The sequence below is a fragment of the Cololabis saira genome, chromosome 22 (genome assembly GCF_033807715.1).
Source record: "Cololabis saira isolate AMF1-May2022 chromosome 22, fColSai1.1, whole genome shotgun sequence".
NCBI classification, from domain to species: Eukaryota; Metazoa; Chordata; class Actinopteri; order Beloniformes; family Belonidae; genus Cololabis; species Cololabis saira.
The window spans coordinates 17,831,046-17,851,233 of NC_084608.1; the positions used below are offsets into that span (position 1 = coordinate 17,831,046).

The 20,188-nt window shown below is 42.0% G+C and overlaps 2 protein-coding genes across 3 annotated transcripts; one reads left to right on the top strand and one right to left on the bottom strand.

The window, feature by feature from the left end:
* Positions 1-41: 41 nt before the first annotated feature.
* On the top strand, positions 42-14,618 carry lnx2a (ligand of numb-protein X 2a). 2 transcript variants are annotated; one of them, XM_061713633.1, is made up of 11 exons: positions 42-123; positions 2,364-2,918; positions 8,524-8,759; positions 8,859-8,996; positions 9,227-9,426; positions 9,973-10,386; positions 10,469-10,642; positions 10,770-10,947; positions 11,031-11,256; positions 11,434-11,592; positions 13,940-14,618. In XM_061713633.1, exons 2-11 carry the CDS (start codon positions 2,515-2,517, stop codon positions 14,073-14,075), a joined length of 2,265 nt encoding a protein of 754 aa, XP_061569617.1. In that variant the 5' UTR covers positions 42-123; positions 2,364-2,514; the 3' UTR covers positions 14,076-14,618. The 2 variants fall into 2 exon arrangements, with proteins under 2 accessions (XP_061569617.1, XP_061569618.1); XM_061713634.1 differs by lacking the exon at positions 42-123 and adding an exon at positions 232-369.
* A 1,287-nt stretch (positions 14,619-15,905) lies between these two features.
* On the bottom strand, positions 15,906-18,365 carry gtf3ab (general transcription factor IIIA, b). Its single transcript, XM_061713508.1, has 9 exons — positions 18,156-18,365; positions 17,926-18,020; positions 17,742-17,838; positions 17,574-17,659; positions 17,411-17,484; positions 17,262-17,342; positions 16,924-17,156; positions 16,158-16,211; positions 15,906-16,084 (listed from the first exon to the last, which is right to left on the bottom strand). The coding sequence occupies exons 1-9, from the start codon at positions 18,267-18,269 to the stop codon at positions 15,968-15,970; spliced, it is 951 nt and encodes a 316-aa protein (XP_061569492.1). The 5' UTR covers positions 18,270-18,365; the 3' UTR covers positions 15,906-15,967.
* Between the last annotated feature and the right edge of the window lie 1,823 nt (positions 18,366-20,188).

Sequence of the window (20,188 nt, forward strand, 5' to 3'; positions counted from 1 at the left end):
GTGCGGGTTTTGCAGGAAAGGTCTGGCCGTTGCGGCGAATGCGTGATTGAGGTCCCGCAGCTCATAATTGCACCCTCCCCTCCGGGGTCCGAGCGCACGGCGGGGGAGCAGCAGCCAAAATAGGTAACATCACATCTGCAGACATCCGCTGCCTACACGAATGGTGTCAGTGTGCCTCTTGGCTTTGCATTGTTATTACCGCCGTCGCCCCTGCCTGCGCTCCTCGCTCTTTCTGCTGCTGGAGGCTGCGATGGAGTCAGACAGCCGGGGGGGAGGTGTCGTGGGGGTGTCCAAGGATTGAAAAAATGTTCCTCTCCAAAGTATTCGCTTGCATAGGAATCATGACACTGCAGCTGGTGCGTTGCCAAGGTAAAACTGGACTATGACAGAGGAAAAATGACTGCAAATTTTACTTGAAGCAATGTCAGTTTTTGTTGTCATCACTGCATGTCTGACTGCTTTTTTTGGGGGGTGGGGGGTTGCTTGCAGCAGGGCCCTTCTTGTTCTTTCAAGTAGCTAACAGTCTTTCTGGATTTCTTTTTTTTTTAAGATGAGGGATAACAAAATGGGGTTTTATGAAAATGTAGGCTAAGCCGAGAGGACCTGAGTTTTTCAATCTGTGGCCTAAAACATCTCTTCATCTGCTCTGAAAATGTAATTCCTGCATATAGCAGTCCATAGCCTGTAATATGCTATAAAATGAGATTGTCATGTTTTTAAAATTGAACAATGAGCAAAGCAGGTGCAGGGACAAGGCAGCACACAGTCCTTTTTCATTTTTTGTCTATAAAACAGCTTTGGACATGGACATGATGACAAAAATGAAAACATTTCACAAACATTTGGTAGTGTACATATTACTTGAGTAAAGAAACCTGTTCTAACAGAGTCCTGCTTGGTTTAAAATAGATTTAAGTGCTTGTCCTTTTACTTATTGATAAAGATTATTTGCATGGCCTGGTACCTAAAAAAGCTCTTGTGCTTGACACGTGTGTGTTTGCTTTTGGTTGTGTAGCCTTATGCCTGCATGTCTACAAGTCTGTGTGTGATGTGGTGATGTCACAGCTTTGTTATAGAAACAGAGAAGCCTTGTGTCCTCATGATTAATTCATGTCCAGCTGCGGGATAGAGACAGAAGCAGCCAGTCACACACAGACAGGAGCACGTACTTGAAGGAGGCAGAAATAAGTAACTACCGGTCCGGTAGCCAAGGAGACAGGAGAGACAGGTTGTCACAGAAATTGGTAGCCAAGGAGACGAGATGAAAAAAGAAAAAAAAAAAGAAATGAACCAAGGGGACTCTCATCATCGTCTGCACCGTCTGACAGACTTTCAGACTGTACAAGGGAGGAGCAGAGACTCCTGCTGGGAGAAGAGCATCTGTTGTGTGCATCCTCTGCATCCCTTTCTGGCTACACTCTGAATGTCAAGCCCTGCCGAACAGAACAGGATCCAGGTCGTCATGGAGACAGGAGCAGACCCTTGCTGGAACAGAGGCAGGTAGTCACTGTGGCTTGACTGGCCTGCTGAGTGAAGAGGCACGCCCTCTGCTGTCTGCTCACGGGATTCGGCCTGCAGGAGCTGATGCATCTTCTGAGGGTCTAAATGGCTTTAGATGTGAAATGCTGTGGAAATGATCAGCACATAGTCCTTGCATTAGCTCTGAGGACACGCTCTGCTCACTGGAGTGCTATATTTCAAGATTTTGCTTCAGGCATGTTCTCTCTCTGTTGCAGAGGAGACTGAGTGCATCCACTGTACATGGCCTGAGCCAAAAATATCAAGTGTTTCAAGATTTCCTGCTATTTTCATTGCTTTTTTTCCCCACTCAAGGCGTTTTATTGCCACCCATAGCTTCACCTATGGTTGCTTCATCCTTTCCCCTCTATCCTGTTACTTTTTATTGTTCTGTGCCCATTTTCAAACCCAATTGATCTCTTTCACACATCTTCCTGCTTCTTTCTCTTCTTCATTGGCATGTCTCTGCTTTAGTCTACCTCTTGTCGGCACTACTTTGCTTTCTGTCGCTTCCCCTATCCCACTTTCTCTGATCTGTGCGCTCACTCCTTTTCAATCCCGGATAATTCCCTCTCTGTGGAATTGGAAGATCGGAGCAGGCGAGAGCAAAAGAGAGATTATACTGTCAGATTAGCGGACAGGAGCAGCAATACATAATCTCAGCACACTCCCTGACACTCACACACATACAGATGCACACTGCCACTCTCCATGTCATGCAAGCACGTGGACACACGTGCACAAAGCCTTTGCCACATAAATAAACGCCCAAGCATATAATCAGACACTTGTTGTTTGACTGAAACAGCTGTCTCACCCTCCCCTCTGTGCCCTCTGTCTTGCAGGGTGATGTGCCATCAGCTGCTGGGAGGCGTTTGTCCTCTCTTCAACCCGTTCAGTCTTTGAAGCTTATGGGATAGGTGTGCGCCCCTTCCCATCCCTGCAACCCAACTGGAGTCATTTGTGCCAAAGCTGAGCTGCGCCGAGGGAGAAGACATGGGCAGCCCAGGCTGCGAGGTAGATGTTTCAGGGCCGGTGGAGCCAGCACCTGAGACTCTGTGTCCAGAGTGTGGCCAGATCCACCGCAGCTGGGAGAACCACCTTTATAATTACCGCCTGGAGGTGGACGACGACCTGGTGTGCCATATCTGCCTGCAGCCGCTGGTGAAGCCCCTCGACACACCATGCGGACACACCTTCTGTGCTCGCTGCTTGCGCAGCTTCCTCCAGGAGAGAGACTTCTGCCCTCTGGACAGGACGCGGCTGCAGCTGCAGGCGTGCCGCAGATCCAGCATCCTGGTGCACAAGCTTCTAGACAAGCTGTCCGTGTCCTGCCCTTTGAGTCCTGTCTGCTCTCTCAGTATGCCACGATGCGACCTCGAAGCACACCTTAAACACAGGTAATAACACTGATTTAAAGACTTACTTGCACACTTACTAGACGGATGAATGCAGGAAAGCTGTGTTTCAGGTCAAGCACTAAGCATCCTTGACAACCGGCATTTAGCTGCGTTGGAGTCAGTAAGACAAGTAAGACCTAATATCAGGTAATTGGTTTCTTTAAGAACCTTCATTTGGCTTCACAGCTACTCAGTTCTTGTTATTGACTTGATTCTCAAAAGAAGCTGCGGACAGATCACAAAACATAGTTCTAATCTGATGCACGTACCCACCATTCTTAATCTTAAAGACACTTTGGCTTTTGGCCCATTTGGCCCAGGTGCTATGAGACCCAGAGGGGATTACTGAGCTATAGGTCATGTGACAGAGGATTAGTGGTTCCCTACCTCAGTCATGGGTTGGCTGACCAGGAGGTTCATGTTCTCATTCCACCATCATGCTGGGAAACTTCAACACCAGAGACCTTTTCAACCATTTCTTCTGTGAGACAGCCAAGGGCAACCCTGGCTTGTGGTGAGTGGCACATAGCGAGACGTGAGGTCAGCTCTTAAAATCTCAAAAAGGAATCCTTTTTTCACTTTTCATCCTTTGTCTGCCTCTTAATTTGCCGTTTTCCCTTCACTTTGTTTCTTGCACTGTATCTACCTTTACTTCTATTTTGCCACAAGAAACACATGTTAGGTTGGTGCTATGGATAAAAGTTGTGTTAATTCTTCAAAAGTCAAAATATTAAAATAGAAGGTGCTTGATGATTTTAAACAAGACATAGAGAGTCTTCTTTGTCTGGCAGTGGTGTTATACAATCACCCCTGTAGGTCTGGGAGTTGACATCTTTACTCGTTAAAAGTTTTTATTGCTTTTTGTTGAAGGCTTATTAACCACCTAACATGCCACTTAAATAGGGATTAATACACTTAATACACTTAACTATCTATATCGGTAACAAGCTAACTACTGTATACTAGTAAAAGCATTTGTGAGTCAGCTGATTTCACAGGAGAGGCTTAATCAGCTGTTGATTTTCAAATCTGTAAAGCAGTATTGTGTAACCGTGACTTAATAACAGGGGATGTGATTATTTTAAGGTTATGGTGAAGGGATGTGGGCAGACTACCAGGTGTATTTGTAGAAAAGCTCACAAAGTCTGAAAAATGATATCTTTTGCATATTGGTCTGAAGTTTGCTGTTCTCACTAGAACAAATGAGGCCGTGGCAGCAGAACGTCTTAAAAAGTGTACATTTCTATTTGCATTTGTTAGTACAAATATTCTAACCAAAAATAGTACAAAAAGAAGAGGGGCCAATGTCCCAGCGATCAGGCTGAAATTCAGAAAATCATCTTATTAGCATTGCTTTTTTTAAAAGCGTTGACTTCAGTAAAGACTGCATATTTCATTATGCTTCCACAAGACGAGGAGGGGTGACGTCAGACATATCAGACAAGGTCGCTACAAGAACTAACATGACAGTCTTTAGTAAAGATTAAACCTCGGCCCCACGTGCGTTTGCCGCTGCCCTTCCCTGCAGATCTGAGACACTAACAGGAGCCAAGACTGTTGTCCCTATGTGACATTGTCAGTCGACATTGTTTATGTTCAGGATTATGGATCGGACATTGGACATTAGATTAAAAGAGCAGAGTCTCGGGACAGAGTGTGATTGAGGTGAGGTGGTTTATTATTGTTTGTGTGTACTGCGATGATGGAAAATTTACAGCCACTTTCAGGTTTTACACATTTAAGACTAGTCCTAAAATGAATGCAATAGTTTTTTTGTTGTTTTTTTCTTTGTTCGTGCAGTCTACATATAATATATCACAGTTTCCCTTGTTTTTTTTTCTGCTACTGTATTAAAAATGAAAGAAAGATATTTTAATTACAACAGTATTTTGTGCTTTGACTGAGTACTTAAAAAATCTTTTACAACAATAGCACCCTCAAACCTGGCTTAGCTTTACTGGGCAAGTTTCTCACATTATTTTAGTCACAAAATAGTCAAGCACTGCAGTTTTCAGGTTCACTAGATATACATTAGTGTGTTCTTGTCTGTATTCTGGCTGAGTCACTCCTAAGTTTTTTTCCCCCACAGTCATTCTTATATTTTCTGGGAAGCATGCCCCCAGTTTGATGTGACATCTGGAGCTTTCTGGAAAAAGGTTTCCACGTAGGATTTTCCGTCTCCCTATCCTTATTCATCTCTTTAGTCCTTGTCTCTGGAAAACATACCCACAGAAGGATGTTGCTATGACCCTGATTGAGTTTAGAGATGGTTTTAAGGAGGTTACGCTTACTGCTTGATTTCCTCCACACAGTCTCTTGGGAACTGTGACACAAGATGCCTTTTGGCAAACTACCAGCACATTGTCATGTGCCTTTTAGTGAGGAATGTCTTGCTCTACCATAAAGACCTGATTGGTCAAACCGATTTTCCTCCTACTAAGATCTCCTATCTTCATAAAGGAACTTTGGATCTTTGTTATACAGTCATGTTCTTAAGAAACTATGTCTTATATAAGTTGTAATGTTTATCTTGAAGTGTCATTATTTATTAAAGTAAAATAAAACCAAAATGCAGAACCAGTATGAAAAACTAAGAACAACTTATGACCCAGTAGTTAGTACTTTAACATCAATAGTTTGAACTTTGAAGGAATCATTTTCTGTATGATGTCATAAGTCTTATACATCATTGTGGATTAATTGGCCCTTCCTTCATCTCATTGAGGTTTGAGACAGTAGAAGAGTCCAGGGTGATGTCAAAACAAGCCCAGATCATCACCACTTCACCATCATGCATGACAACTGATATGGGATGTTTGCATTGTCAGCTGTGTTGGTCTTGTACATCATGGCACTGTGCATTAATGCCAGAGATCTAGGCCCTACCTGTCCGAAGGAATTTGCTCCAGAACTTGTTTGTTCAAATACAATTTTGAAACTTATGCTGTGCTGCTCATTTCTCTCAAGAAATGAGATTTCTTTTCACTGCAACCTTTTCAAACCATACTTGACCATACCATACAAGACAAGTATGGTTTGACCATACTTGTCTTGTCTTAGAAATAAGACAAGACAAGTATGGTCAAACCATACTTGTCTTGTCTTATTTCTAATAGTACTGTCAAGCACATTTAACATGCTAACTGAGGCCTGTAGACTCTGAGATGTAGCTCCTGAGTCTTTTGCGTTCTCTCTGCGTATGAGTACTTGCTGGTAAATCCACACCTGGGAACATTGGCAATTGTCTTCAGTGTTTTCCCACATGTGGATAATGTTTTTCTACTTTCAGTAAGTATATCTCTAAATTGTTTGAAAATGGGCCCTGCGATAGACTGGTGGCCCGTCCAGGGTGTAACCCTGCCTTTTGCCCATAATTTGCTCGGATAGGCTCCAGCAGATCCCTGTAATCCTTCATTGGATGAAGTGGGTATAAAAGATAGATGGGTGGGTGTTTAGAAATGGCCTTGTAACCCTTCCCAAACAGATGGCCAGTAATAATTGTTTCTCTAAAATCATTACTGATGTCTTTCTTCAATTGCATTGTGTTAACCGGAAAAGTCCAAACCAACAAAATGCCTTACTTTGTTTTAATAGAGGTGTTCACACTTGAACAGTTAATCAAAAGCTTTTTATTTGCAGCACCTGGCTGCTACTTACTCTCTTAATTCCTACAGAAGCAGTGAGAGTACTTAGGCTTTTCAGACATTTCCTCCCCATGTTGGTTTAGTTTATGTTTTTTTTTTTAAAAAGGCATGCTGTAATGTGTTATGTTTTTCATCCAAAGTTACGCTCACTTATCCACAAGGCTTGCTGAGGTGTAGAGGTTTTTTTGTAGATTATGTCCTGATGTCCCACACAAAACTGTAGAAGTGAAAGAGAGGTTATTTCATTCTCACATGACTGTAGTGACCATAAGCTTGTTGTTCACCTGTGTGACCGCACAGTGCATGTTTGGAGGCTGGAGCTTCAGAAGATGCATGCTGACCCCTCTGACCACCTCAGTTTCTGCTGTCTACATCTAGTCAGCCCTGTTGTGCACCAACTTACCATTGTGTCTCTCATCTCTCTGTTCTTCATTCTCTCTGTCTGATCCTTTTTTTTCCTGCTCTGCCCAGCTGGCCTTCAGCAGGAGGGTCCCCCCTTATGATCCAGGTCCTGCTCAAGGTTTCTTCCCTCCTAAAGGGGAGTTTTTCCTTGACACTGTTTGGCTCATGGCTTTTCTCCCAGTAGGGGAGTTTTTACCTGCCATTGTTTATGTAATAATTGCTTGGCAGTCATGTTCGGGGTCTCTGGACAGCGCCTGGAGACAACTTGTGTTGTAATGGACATTATACAAATAAAATTGAATTGAATGTATTTCATCCTTAATCACTCAGTTTAGCCGATCAGACCAATCTAGGAAATCTGTCAGAGATTCTTAACTTGTTCCAGTTGAGAAAGATGGAAACTTATTCACATTTCTGCACTTCAACATTTCAACTTTTTGCCTTCTACAGAGTCTTGTTCAGCAGGTCCACTGCCAGTTCTCTTAACCTCATGCCTTTCATTTCACTCAAAAATGTAGGTAAAAGTTTGGTCATAATGTGGAAAAAAAAGAAGAAAAAAAAAGAGTTTTCTCGTGCATCAGACCTGATTCACTGTCCATAACCCAAAAACATATAAAGTGTGTTTTTAAATGTTGCTATTTGAGTGGCAACGTAGGTTTGTCAATTTCAATTTCAAAGTAACGAAGTGGCTGAACTTTATGGAACCCACTTTTACAAGATTTATGCTATTTATATATATATTAAAAAAATACTTTAAAGTTTCTCAGTTTTCTTCAGTTTTCTTTTTCTCTTTTCTATGACTGCAATTTGAATATGTTTGTAATTTTAACAACTGTCTTGACAAAATACACAAAAGCGTATGGTTGACTTTCATATACTTTGGAGTTTTTAAATCACATGATAATATATTCTTTAGCATATAGATTAATCAAGTTAACACAGGATTTCACGGTTGTTTTGAAAAGTATTTCTTGTTTTAGTTAATAAGTCAACATATACACTTTTTCACACAATCTTAAACTCTGTTATGCCTTATCAGTTTACATTTCATAAGTGAATACAGTTATATCCTCACCTGAGTGATATTTGTTAAGTATAAAAACAAAACTTAAATGTCAGGAACAGGGAATGCCTGAAAAAGTTGAGGTTTCACCACAAGATAATGAAGTACGCTTTAGTTATTGAATGTGTTTCTGGAGGTTCACATGTACTGTACAAGTAAAAATATCCTAATTTCTTAGCTTTTGCTGCTTTTATTTTGGAAATGCTTTGCCAGACTATCGAACTAATCCATAAACATAAATGAATGCAATGAAGATGCATAATCAATAACCAAAGCTGAGTGAATTTGCTTTACTTAACTATTAATTTGCTGTAAATCTCACACTCTGCTTTTCAAATTCAACTTCTCTTTTGGATGTAACAAATAAACAAAAAGCATGAAAATGATAAAGTAATTCCCTGAGGGGATCAAATCACATCACATTCATCGAAGCTAAATCTGATTTTCTTTATGTGTCAGATGGACTAACAAACTGACACCTGTTGCTTGGTGAAAGGTGTCCTGGGACTCGATGTCAACAGACGAGCCTGGACGGGCCACGATGCGAGAGCGGGGACGAGCGAGCGATGGTGACCAGCCCTCCCAGGTCGCCTCATTCCCAGCAGACAGACTTGAGGGAACGCACCCCTTCACCGCAGACTGCACCTAATAACGCCGGCACCAACGGGCCCGTGTGGACAGAAGACGTCGGGCTTGACAACCCTGCCTTTGAAGAGAGCACCGAAGAAGAAAGTGAGTCGATCTCCTCAGTTTCTTCAAACTGCAGGTGTTTTTAACATGTTAATGAGGTCCATAAAAACCCAAATCCATCTCCTCATGTCCTGTCTTTAGGTGTGGTGGGGTTGGAGTGTGTGGTTCCCAGGGTGAAGCGGCCCCTTAGTAATCCTTGCATCCATCTTCTCCGCTCTGTTAGCTCCACCTCCTCTGGCTGGGACTGCCCTGAATCCCCACCTCTGTCTGCTGAGGAGGGTATGACATCACTCCTTCATTTCACTGAGCATCCTCTGAGGGATAAGCTGAAATACAAAGAACTGAATACTGAAATGTAGCAGCTTCAACTCCTATCCACTGTATGAGCTATAATCGTAGACAAAAAAAAAAACATAATCTCATTCAAGCAACATTATACCAAAGGCTTGGAGGATGTGGAAATTAAATTCAGAAATGCAGCAGTGTAATGGGATTGGTTTATCCATCAGGCTGTGTGAAGCTGCCCTCCCTCCCTGAAGGAGAGATAACTGCCATAGAGGTCCACCGGGCGAACCCGTACGTTGAGCTGGGAATCAGCATTGTTGGTGGAAATGAGACGCCTCTCATCAACGTTGTGATCCAGGAGGTGTATCGAGATGGGGTAATCGCTCGAGATGGGAGGCTGCTGGCTGGAGATCAGATACTGCAGGTGAGGGATCAGTCTCTGTTTGGGTTTTACCACATGCTTTTTACTCAGTGTCATGCAAGAGAGGCTCTTATCGAGTTTTCTTTTGGCTACAGTAGAGTTTCAGAGTAGAACGCTAGGACTGTTTCAAGATTTGTTTGAAGGCAGTTCGTAGTGATACTACTGCTAGATCACACCTTACGCTGTGTGCACAGTGCATGTTAAGCAAAATATAATGTACCTTAAATCCAAAATATTACAGACCTTCAAAAATGAATATTAAACAAGGTGGTTTAAAACAAATGTTGCCACTTCTCATTTCCATAACTGCCATGAGAGATCTCCATTGTTGCACTTCCGTAAAATGTAGTGATGCCATAGTTTCACATCAATTTTTTATTCTTTTAAGTTTCTGTTTGTGTACTCTTTTTTTTTTCATATTCAGCAAATCATTTGATCAACTTGTGGCCACTTCAATAGTTTAATTATTTAGAAAATGTGAAAGACACTATAAATGTGTCACTTTCCAACTGCATCTTCACAATGCTTTCTTGGTATCCTTCTCCTAAGGTGAACAATGTGGATATTAGCAACGTGCCGCACAGTTTTGCTCGCTCCACATTGGCTCGGCCCTGCACCACCCTTCATCTAACTGTGCTTAGGGAACGTCGCTGCGCCTCTCGGGCTCCTCCTTCCTCTTCCTCCTCCACCCCAGCTGTGCCCCATGCACCCTGCTCCACCCCCGAGGGCACCCCTGCCAGCCCCGCCACCCTGAGAATCACTCTACACAAGCGAGACTCCACAGAGCAGCTCGGCATCAAGCTGGTGAGGCGAACGGATGAGGCGGGGGTGTTTGTGTTGGATCTCTTAGAGGGAGGACTGGCAGCGAAGGACGGCAGACTGCGGAGCAACGACCGCGTGTTGGCAGTCAACGAACAGGACCTACGCCACGGCACCCCCGAGCAGGCTGCTCAGATCATACAGGTGCGGATGCACGTTTCCATCTAACTGTGTTACCTAAAATGTGTCACAAAAAGCACCAACTAAGATTGCGCTACATTTCTAGGCCAGCGGAGAGCGAGTCCACCTGATGATTGGTCGACCGAGCAAACCAACTCCACCCCCACCGCCTAAATCAAGCTCCACCAGAGACCTCTACTGCCTTGATCATTTCCTGCCTAATCACAGCTCTACTCCGAGCCCTGTGCCCACACACCTGTCCCGGACCAGCACCCACAGAGTGAGGAGATTAAAAACATAATTCATCATTATTAAATTGTGGTAATTAATTTAATCTACAAAACAAAGGACACTGTATTATGGCAAAAATAAATATATTTTTGTGTGTGTGTTATGATTTATCCCAGGACCTGTCCCAATGTGTGACTTGTAAGGAGAAACACATCACTGTAAAGAAGGAACCCCACGAGTCTCTGGGGATGACCGTGGCAGGAGGGCGGGGCAGTAAGAGCGGGGAGCTGCCAATCTTTGTGACGAGTGTCCAACCGCACGGCTGCTTGTCGAGGGACGGGCGAATCAAAAGAGGTGACCCCTCGCTCTTAAACGTCAACGACAGACTCAGCTGAATATCAGATTCAAATTCTGCATCTTCTCCCGGCCGTTCTCAGGTGATGTCCTGCTGAGCATCAACGGCCAGGACCTGACGTACCTGAGCCACGGCGAGGCCGTGGGCACCTTGAAGGCCAGCGCTGCTTCGCCCTCGGTCCAGCTGCGAGTGCTGGAGGTGAGCATGGTGGAGGAGCACGAGCCCGACGAGCTGATGCCTCACACTCACGACAGCGACTTCGATGCCAACTGGTCCCCATCGTGGGTCACGTGGCTGGGCCTGCCCAGGTGAGCACATTGAGGAAAATAAACTCTGAATTTGACTTTGTTGCTTAGTCGCAGCCGAAAATATTGTGTCAGCTTTTGCTTGATTTAAAATGACGCCAAGATCAGAACTGCAGGCAGCCATTTACTACAATTTTGTCAGTCTGTCCAGCCGTGCGTGACTCTGCTCTCTTCTTGCAGCTACCTGCACAGTAGCCATGAGATTGTGCTGCGAAGGAGCCACCCAGGCAGCTGGGGCTTCAGCATCGTTGGGGGATATGAGGAAACTCACGGCAACCAGGCCTTCTTTATCAAGACCATCGTCCTCGGCACGCCTGCATACTATGACGGCCGCCTCAAGTGAGTGGTTCATTCAGTTTTTTTGTCACGACTATCTGTGGGTTATAATAGCAGTGATATAGCGGTGAATTACTGCAGCAGGAATAGATGGGAGCGACATGATAACAGAGTTCAAATATAATTAATATAAATAATTTTGCATCAACATGCAGCCTAATAAGAACTGCATTATTATAATGGTTCAGGATAGAAACCAGATCCGCTTAAGCATTTCGAGGCTTCATTAGAAAATAACACCTTGCAGTTGTTCAGCAGAAGTTGACAGCTGAGTAGGCTATGGTTTGCAACATATGCTTTTTTTTTTTAAACACAAGCTTTATTATCTGTTTCTTTTTGCTGTGTCATCACCATCTTATCTAAAAGGCAACCAAAGACTAATAAAACAGTGTTTCTGCAGAAGATTAACATCTTTTGAATGGACAGACACCTTTTTTCCTTAGTTAATTTGGAAAAGGCCTTTTTACAGATAGACAAATTACACAGTGTGGGGTTTTGGACAAAACAGTCAATCTAAGGGTCAGCAATAACTCATAAGCCATAGTTTTGTCAACCAAAAGCAAATATCTATCAAGCCCAAGTCATTTCTGAGTCGGTGCAGAGCTTCCCTCCAGAATTCTCAGTCTGTTGTCATAGTGACGCATTGTCAACGTGCCAGAAATATATACACTTGGGTGATATGAGTTTTGCATGCTCATAGATGAATGACCTTGATTTAAGTTAATGATGGGACAGTAGCCTTGTTCTGCAATTAAGCAGGATACGTAAGATGTATTCACACCAAAACCATGTCTTGCATTTTTCCAAAACTGATACTGGAATACATTTCCAGGAACTTGTTTCGACTTCCTCTGTCTGTGCCTTTTCTTTCTCTGTGGTAGAAAGAAAGATGTAAAGAAAGAATTTAGGGGGAAAAACTTACTTGTCTTAGGCTTGCTTCATTGCAGGCGTGTGTTATCCAGACTTTAAGAGTGTTGTCACATGCAAGGTGAGCACCAGGGAAACAATATTCCACAAAATACACGGCTAAAACATTTTATCCATCACATTTATCTTGGAAGCAGCAACGTTGCTGCTTCCATTGTAGTTTTAGTGTACAGGCAATATGTCAAAGTTATCTAAAATATACTTTGACCACCCCAAACATGACCTGACAGGTTGTCATGTTGTCAGTGGTAATGTGAGTAAACTGACAGGTAGCGAGTAAACACTGTTCAATCATGTTACAACCTTAATCCTCGCTTTTACATTAGTTTTATTCCGGCAGCTGCTACCTACCTGAACATTGTTGAAGACCAATCATACCACCGACACAGCATCATTCCCCTACTGTAGCTGCTTTCCCAACAAAGTCAGCATTGGTTCCTTCATTTTGTTTCCAAACTGCCCAGATACCAGTCTGATAAGACCTGATGGCATCTCTGGGATTCTGTCCTAATCCAGAGACCCCACAACCCGAAAGGCCCAAAGTGTCTGTTACTAATGTCCCAGTATTAGACACTCCTGGATATCCTCAGATGTTCTTTGTTTAGTCCCTGACTGGTCAGAGCTCTCCTGGGAGCACAAGCAGGACCTGATCAATAACAGAGTGAGTGGTCATGTCATGGCTAATCAATGCATTCTTAGCAGTTATGACCATTTTTCTTTGATTACCAGTCACATGTCCCATGCATTGCATGAAATTGGTCCAAAGCTGCCACTAATAAACAGTTATGTCTTCACTTTTCTATTCATAATCATGGTTCATAAAAAGATAAATTATTTTGCAGCCATGACCAAACGCATCACTGTATAAGAAGATGCATATGAACAGAGAGGTTGGTGGTATGAATACAGAAATACGCATACCACCACTACTGATGTGATGCTGGGCTTTTACAGCTCTGTTTGAAACACAGCAGTTTAGCTCCTGTCGCTTTAAGGCCCCCATCCCTTTCTTCTGATTGGTCAGCTGCAGGAAGGACAGCATTTAGTCCTGGTGAGGTGTCCTGAGTGGATTTTGAGGATGCTGCATCCATAGAAGATAAAGCTTAAGAGGTTAAAGGTCAGCTTACTGACTTAAAGAGTTTAAAAAATCGTGTTCAGGCTGAAAATGACTGATCAACTAGGAGCCCTGCTTTTGACTTACATGGGCTACTTGTATCTTGTTCAATTTTTTTTTCATGTTTAATATCAAACACTTAATATACTGTATGCCAAATAGAAAGAGGCAGATTGCCATTGAAGGCATTTAAAAAAGAGCTGACTGCAATAATCAGCAAATGTCTTTGCATGCCTGTGCAGCACACCTGCCATTTACTGTTTCAGTAATAGGAATCTAAGCTGACCCATCTCCTTGTGTTTTATCTAGGTGTGGGGACATGATAGTGGCAGTAAACGGACTGTCGACGGCAGGAATGAGCCACTCGGCTCTGGTGCCCATGTTGAAAGAACAGCGCAGCCGTGTGGCACTCACGGTGGTCTCTTGGCCTGGTAGCCTCATATAAGGATGAAAAATCAGCCGGCTGTGCTCTCCAAGTCCACCCAGAGGGTTCTATATTAGGAACAACCTTGGCCAAAGTGAACTAGTACATAAGTGTACATTGCTCCATACCAGGCTTAATCCAGGACCAAAAGCATTCAGAAATGTGGTAGCCTCAGAAGGACCAGGCAGGAACCGATCCAGATTGTGCCACGTCACTCGACAGACTGCTCTCAACTACACTGCTGTGTTCATATGGTCATGTATTCACTCCTGCAGGGATGACATAGAAACTGCTGAACAGGTGATCTTGTTACAGTCACCTCACCAGGCAGTTGCAGAATCCAAGGCTGTATTCAGGTGGAGGCATCGCAGGTACACATTTTTAAAAAAGTGGTCTGTCACCCAGGATCATGACCACAAATCACTGAGATGTCCTGCTACACCAGCGCTGTATCCATCTGAATAAGCCTCAGGCCTTATTAGAAACCTGCCACAGCCTGGGGGGCTCAGCTGCCCTCAGGCCCCCCATCTCCATGACAACCAGCTGTCCCATCAGCTGGTGTTTTATACATGTGAATGTGATTCATTTGTTTAATAAACATTTCCTTTCAAGGATTTATGACTGCTTTTCTATTTTGCAACACAGAAATATTTTGTGAACACCAAGTCAATCTTTTTTTAATATTTATTTTTTTATTGTGGCCACAAAAATTCCAACAATATTCTTTCATAATTTTTCTCTTTTTTTCCCCCCCTCCTAACATAGGTTGTAAATTTTCAAAACAAAACAAAATTGATAAGAAAACAAAAAAGGAAAAGAAAAAGTTATGGCCATAGATTTATATTATAAGAACCAATCGAACATGGGGGGTCTCCACATATCACATTTCTCAAAAGTAAAATAAAATGTACAAAATTATTCAGTAACACGATAAGGTTAATCAGCAAAAATCTGATCTTATGTTTGACATAACCAGTCCATTTAGACCACATCTTGTAAAAATTCTGTTTGTATTTTGAGAGAGAAGGACGATTTTTCCATGGCATATATATATCTCGAGACACATCTAACCAATTCTTCTATTGTAGGTGGATCTGGTTTTAGCCACCTTCTTGAAATAGTCTTTTTACATGCAGCCAAGAGTATAAGCAAGACTTTTTTATCCCTATGATCCCATCCATCAAAAGTGATATTCCCTAGATACATGGTGTCAAATCTATGAGGAATATTTATCCCAAAAACAGCTTCCAGATGACAATGTATCTCTTTCCAATAGTCAGGACTGGGCATTCCCAAAAGATATGAAAGTGGTTAGCTTCACTTTTTCCACAAGCTCTCCAACAACTTGCGTTTGGTATTAATGCCCGTTGCTGCAGGGGTGTAATGGAAAATCGTAACAAATTTTTCCAACAATATTCTCGCCATGTTTTTGAGCATGATGTCTGCCACTGCAATGTACATAATTTTAGCCACTCATCTGCAGTGAGAGAGAGACCACATTCCTTTTCCCATTTCTGTTTGACATACAATGAATTGTGGGAACTGGCTTCGCGAAGCCCACAGTACAGTTTGGACACAACCTTGGTACATACTGATGAATTACTTGCTTTCTTAAACACTTCTAGCACTCCCATCTTTTCTAACTCGTGTGTCCCAGCTATGTTTTCATTAAAATGGTGTCTGACCTGGAGGTACCTATAGAAGTCCTGACGCTGTAAACCATGCTCTTGCTGTATTGTTGTAAAAGTCTTAAAAGTCCCAAGTCAATCTTTTTAAGGGAAAAAAACAAACAAACTATGAAACAATTGCCATTGTGCTTAAGTGAGTATTTATTGATACTTGGTGAGAGAAAGTAACAGAAATGTGATATTTTAGCATTAGTGTACACAGACAAGCATATTTTGAGTGCAGCTTCAAGGTTTATCATCTAAAGTTGCAGTGAGTAGCTTCCCAGCAAGCTTGTTTGTTTCTTCTTTATTGGCTGCAGCCTCCTCTGCTACACGGCTGGGCCGGGCTTTAGGACGCTGTTTCTGAAAGGATAGGATAAATATCATGTTTGTTGTTGGATAGATACTTTAAAAAGAAAAGACATGGACACTTTACCTTCAGCTTTGCCTTCGCAGGGGAATGAGCCACTTCATGGCGCCTTAGGCTTTCCTGGGGAGTTAATTTAGTTTATTCTTGGCACATGTCTGCTTGCATTACACTTTCATGATACATTTATTTAAGAAAATGAGAATTGGCATGTACATGAATACATTTTGTTTCACTAATGACAAGAGCCAACGGTTCTCGGTACACTTCAGTACAAACTATTCGAGTTCCCGTGGTGGGATCTACACAGGCTAAATGCAAGGGCCTGTACTTCAGAAGATGCTGTCATTTTCTTCTTGTAATTGACCATTTGTTTCAAGAGAGCAGTAGATGGAGAGTTCACAAAATTTCACATACAGTACAGTTAAGTTTTTAGAAATGCATTCTCATTTCATTTTTCTGTTTTGTTTAATAATTACATCAGTAGTTCAAATTAACTTGGGTTCGTGTATTGACTTTCATCCTATCAATGCTATACAGTACAAAGTTATTTTACCTGCATTTAATTTAATATTTTTTATAAAAATCTTAAGATCATGTTTCCATCATTTCAGTTTCTCAAATATATCTGCTTCAGTTTACCCAATCCAACCTTTATAAGCAGCACATGATCCACACACTTCTGCACAGTTTGAACAGACTAATGTAGCTCAACAGGCCTTCAACCAAGTCCAAGCTGAATTGCCTTTGGGTTTATAGCAGGATGTTTGTTATTTAGAAACAGTCATGTGCCTGAACCAGAACACACCATTTGGCGTGTGAAGCCATTACTTACTTTCATGGCAAAGCTCTTCCCGCAGTTAGCATGGGGACAACTGAACGATTTCTTCCCCTTATGCTCTCCAACTACATGACTCTCCAACTTGAGATGACGAGTGAACTTCTTATCACAACCTTCACGGGGGCATGAAAACAACTTCTTCTTCCCAGAGTGGAGGTACAGCACATGCCGGCTCAAAAACCAGCTGTTGTTGAAGAGCTTTTTGCACTCCCCACATGGCAGCTTGACTGAAGGCAAAAGTAGAAACAAACAGTAATTTATGTTTCAGCATAATCCAAAAAGTGAGCATTACACAAAAAAAAAAGTGATCCAATCAAGCATAGAATGTATACCTTTATGCTCCTTTGTGTGCTTCACAAGTTCTGTCCATGTTTTCCCCTTGAAAGGACAGTCTTCCTTATTACAAGGATAACCTGTAGTAGAGAGGCCAAGATTTACATCAATGCACACACACATTTACACAGTATGGTCACAAACAAACCTTCATGTACTCGCTCATGGTGCTTCAGTTTCCCACAACTGGGAAATTCCCGTTTACATCCACTGACAGTACAGCTATAGTCAAAGAGGAAAATACAATTGTGAGGTGACCAAAGATTGATACATATTTTAAGTTGTTCAAGCAGTTAGAAGCACACACTCACTGATATAGAAGCTGGTCATGTTCACTTTTGTGAGATTTGAGTTGTTTCTTCTTGCCAAAATTCTTTCCACAACCCTCATGATCACACTGAAGAAAAAGCATAAACACACCTAAGAATGCTAGTGCTCATCTCAAAGCATTAATCCGTCCCCCCCCCCTTAAACTCTACTTGATACAGCCGTTTCTGGTGGTCATGGAGTCGAATCATGTGGTTCTTCAGGCTGGCATTTGTGACAAAGGCCTCGGAGCATCCATCAACCAGGCATCTGAGGAGCAGAGCAGGTTCAGGGTTAACAAATAAATGACAAAAAACATTCAAAAGCTACATTTCGAGTCAGAATATGGTGGCTTACTTGTGTGGCTTCTCCCCGCTATGATTGAGCTCATGTCTGGTGAGCTGATAGCGAGTGCAGAAGCTCTTGTCACACTTTGCACAGGAAAATGGTTTCTAACATCAGGGATGCCCAAATTCAGTCACATTTAATGACCATCATTAGTCAGTCATACACATCAAGCAGTATTAATCTCCTTTCAATTATTTGCATGTGCTCCATTTGACTTTCAGCATTTGTGCATCACTTACCAAGCCTGTGTGTTTGCACAGATGAGCCTCTAGTTTCCACGACCTACTGAATCTAGCGTTACACTCAAAAAATGAGCAAACATACGTTTTCTGAACGTTAACGCTCTCACCCATCTTTATTGTGAGTTTTTAGATGTATTGTTTTAATTACAGACAAAATAATTAGTCTTGAAGGACGGCGGGACACTGAATGACCCACAATCATAAACTCACCTGTCCCTGCTTTATCTAATTGGAATGTACCATGTCCACTAGGAAGGGGGTGTCTTGCTTCATTATTGTTATTTTTTCATATTAAAACAATAATTGAAGAGTTTATATTTTTAAAAGAAGCTTTTACAAGCCTCCCATTGCTTACCTTGAAGTACTAAGGGGTAACCATTTAAGCTACTGAGTTTAATAGTGATTTCGGTGGTACTTTCCTCCACACTGATTGATAGAAGCTTTAAAAGTGTCACTTCGACTCCGTAAGGTTCTGCGACCAACGCAGAGCCTACGCCGTAAGTTACGCGGCAACGAGCACGTACGGTGCGTACCCTCACGGCGTAGGGTCTGCGTCGATTTAACGCAGAACCATAATTCAGGCTTTACAGGCTGCAGATCTGCTGTTTGGTGCAGACTCTGGGAGAGAGGCGACTGGCTGTCTCCATTAATCAGACACACTCAGAATTTAGCCCTCTAATCTTAAACTTATCACTCCTTTAATAACGTTCTCTGATAGAGATGATTTATTACGGTCGGAACTGGTTGGTCTGCAGGGAGATCCTTTGTAACCTGCAAACAAGGAAACTATGTAAAGCAGGATTGTGTAACATTGGAAAGAAAGAATCACCACTATTAATAACAAAAAGGGAGAACTGGATTGAACAGCAGATTATTAATAAATCGAGCAAGTATTGCTTTTGACCCCAGTTTTTCATTTGTGAAATGAGGACTTTGTAAATTAAGCAAGATTTGAATAAAATCACATGCTCTGATTTGCTAAACTCATTAATCCATGTTTTCAACACAATGAAACAAAAAAAAAGATATTTTTCTAGTATTTTAATGAAAAATACTAGCTTATTTTGAATCTGATGGCAACATGTTTAAAAAAATTGGGAAATAAATGTGTGTTTGTGTGTGTATATATATATATATATATATATATATATATATATATATATATATATATATATATATATATATATATATATATATATATACATATACATACATATACATACATACATACATACATACATACATACATACATACATACATACATACATACATACATACATACATACATACATACATACATACATACATACATACATACATACATACATACACCGAGGTCTTAAGTAGTATGAGCCATGCATTAAATTACAAAAAAAAAAAACCCTGGACAATTCAGTGCCACTATCTGCTTGTCTAAACATTCCAGATCACCCTCTGCACCCATGTCCTGCTCTCATGTGAAACCTTTGACTGACTTTTGTGAACAAGGCCTATTGAGAGCCTGTTGGGCGTTACCTCAGTGCCCTCCCACGCTTCAGGTATGCATGCCTGGGTCAGTTGACACTTATCACCTCCACTTCCGCCAGTGCTGAATGGGACAGGATCAATACAGCTGGCCCAATATCCACATATATGGTCATACACCTGGCTGTCTCTGATAACCACACCAGCTCTCACCCGGACTATCAACCACAGAGATACAGCATGCGCTCTGTTTGACCTGCAGTGTGAGTTACTTGTGTCTTTGCCAAAGCTTTAGGCCTCTCCCATGTGCAGGCACCGCATCACGTGCCCACTTGCATCACAAATATTACTTTATTTACCATTGATGACTTTTTTTACTGAAGAACAAGGAGAAAGGAAGGAATGGTGAGGCCTTAAATGTGGATAAATCCATTGAGATGTGCAAAACTGGTTCAATCAACATGCAGGAAATAAAATTAAGAGTTTTGCACCTATCTATTCTTGGCGTAAATGGTCTTTTTAAATACACTGCAAAAGAAGGACCTCTAGAAATAATCCTAATATC

Bases quoted from the DNA above. Each gene is read 5' to 3' on its own strand.
- gtf3ab (XM_061713508.1), bottom strand. From the start codon at position 18,269: ATGGGTGAGAGCGTTAACGTTCAGAAAACGTATGTTTGCTCATTTTTT. The intron at 17,660-17,741 runs GTAGAGTTTAAG...CTTTTTCTTCAG, and splicing joins ACCAGAAACGGCTGTATCAA to TGTGATCATGAGGGTTGTGG. The intron at 17,343-17,410 runs GTTTGTTTGTGA...TCTCTACTACAG, and splicing joins CCATGAGCGAGTACATGAAG to GTTATCCTTGTAATAAGGAA.
- lnx2a (XM_061713633.1), top strand. From the start codon at position 2,515: ATGGGCAGCCCAGGCTGCGAGGTAGATGTTTCAGGGCCGGTGGAGCCA. The intron at 8,760-8,858 runs GTGAGTCGATCT...TCCTGTCTTTAG, and splicing joins AGAGAGCACCGAAGAAGAAA to GTGTGGTGGGGTTGGAGTGT. The intron at 11,593-13,939 runs GTGAGTGGTTCA...TGTTTTATCTAG, and splicing joins TACTATGACGGCCGCCTCAA to GTGTGGGGACATGATAGTGG.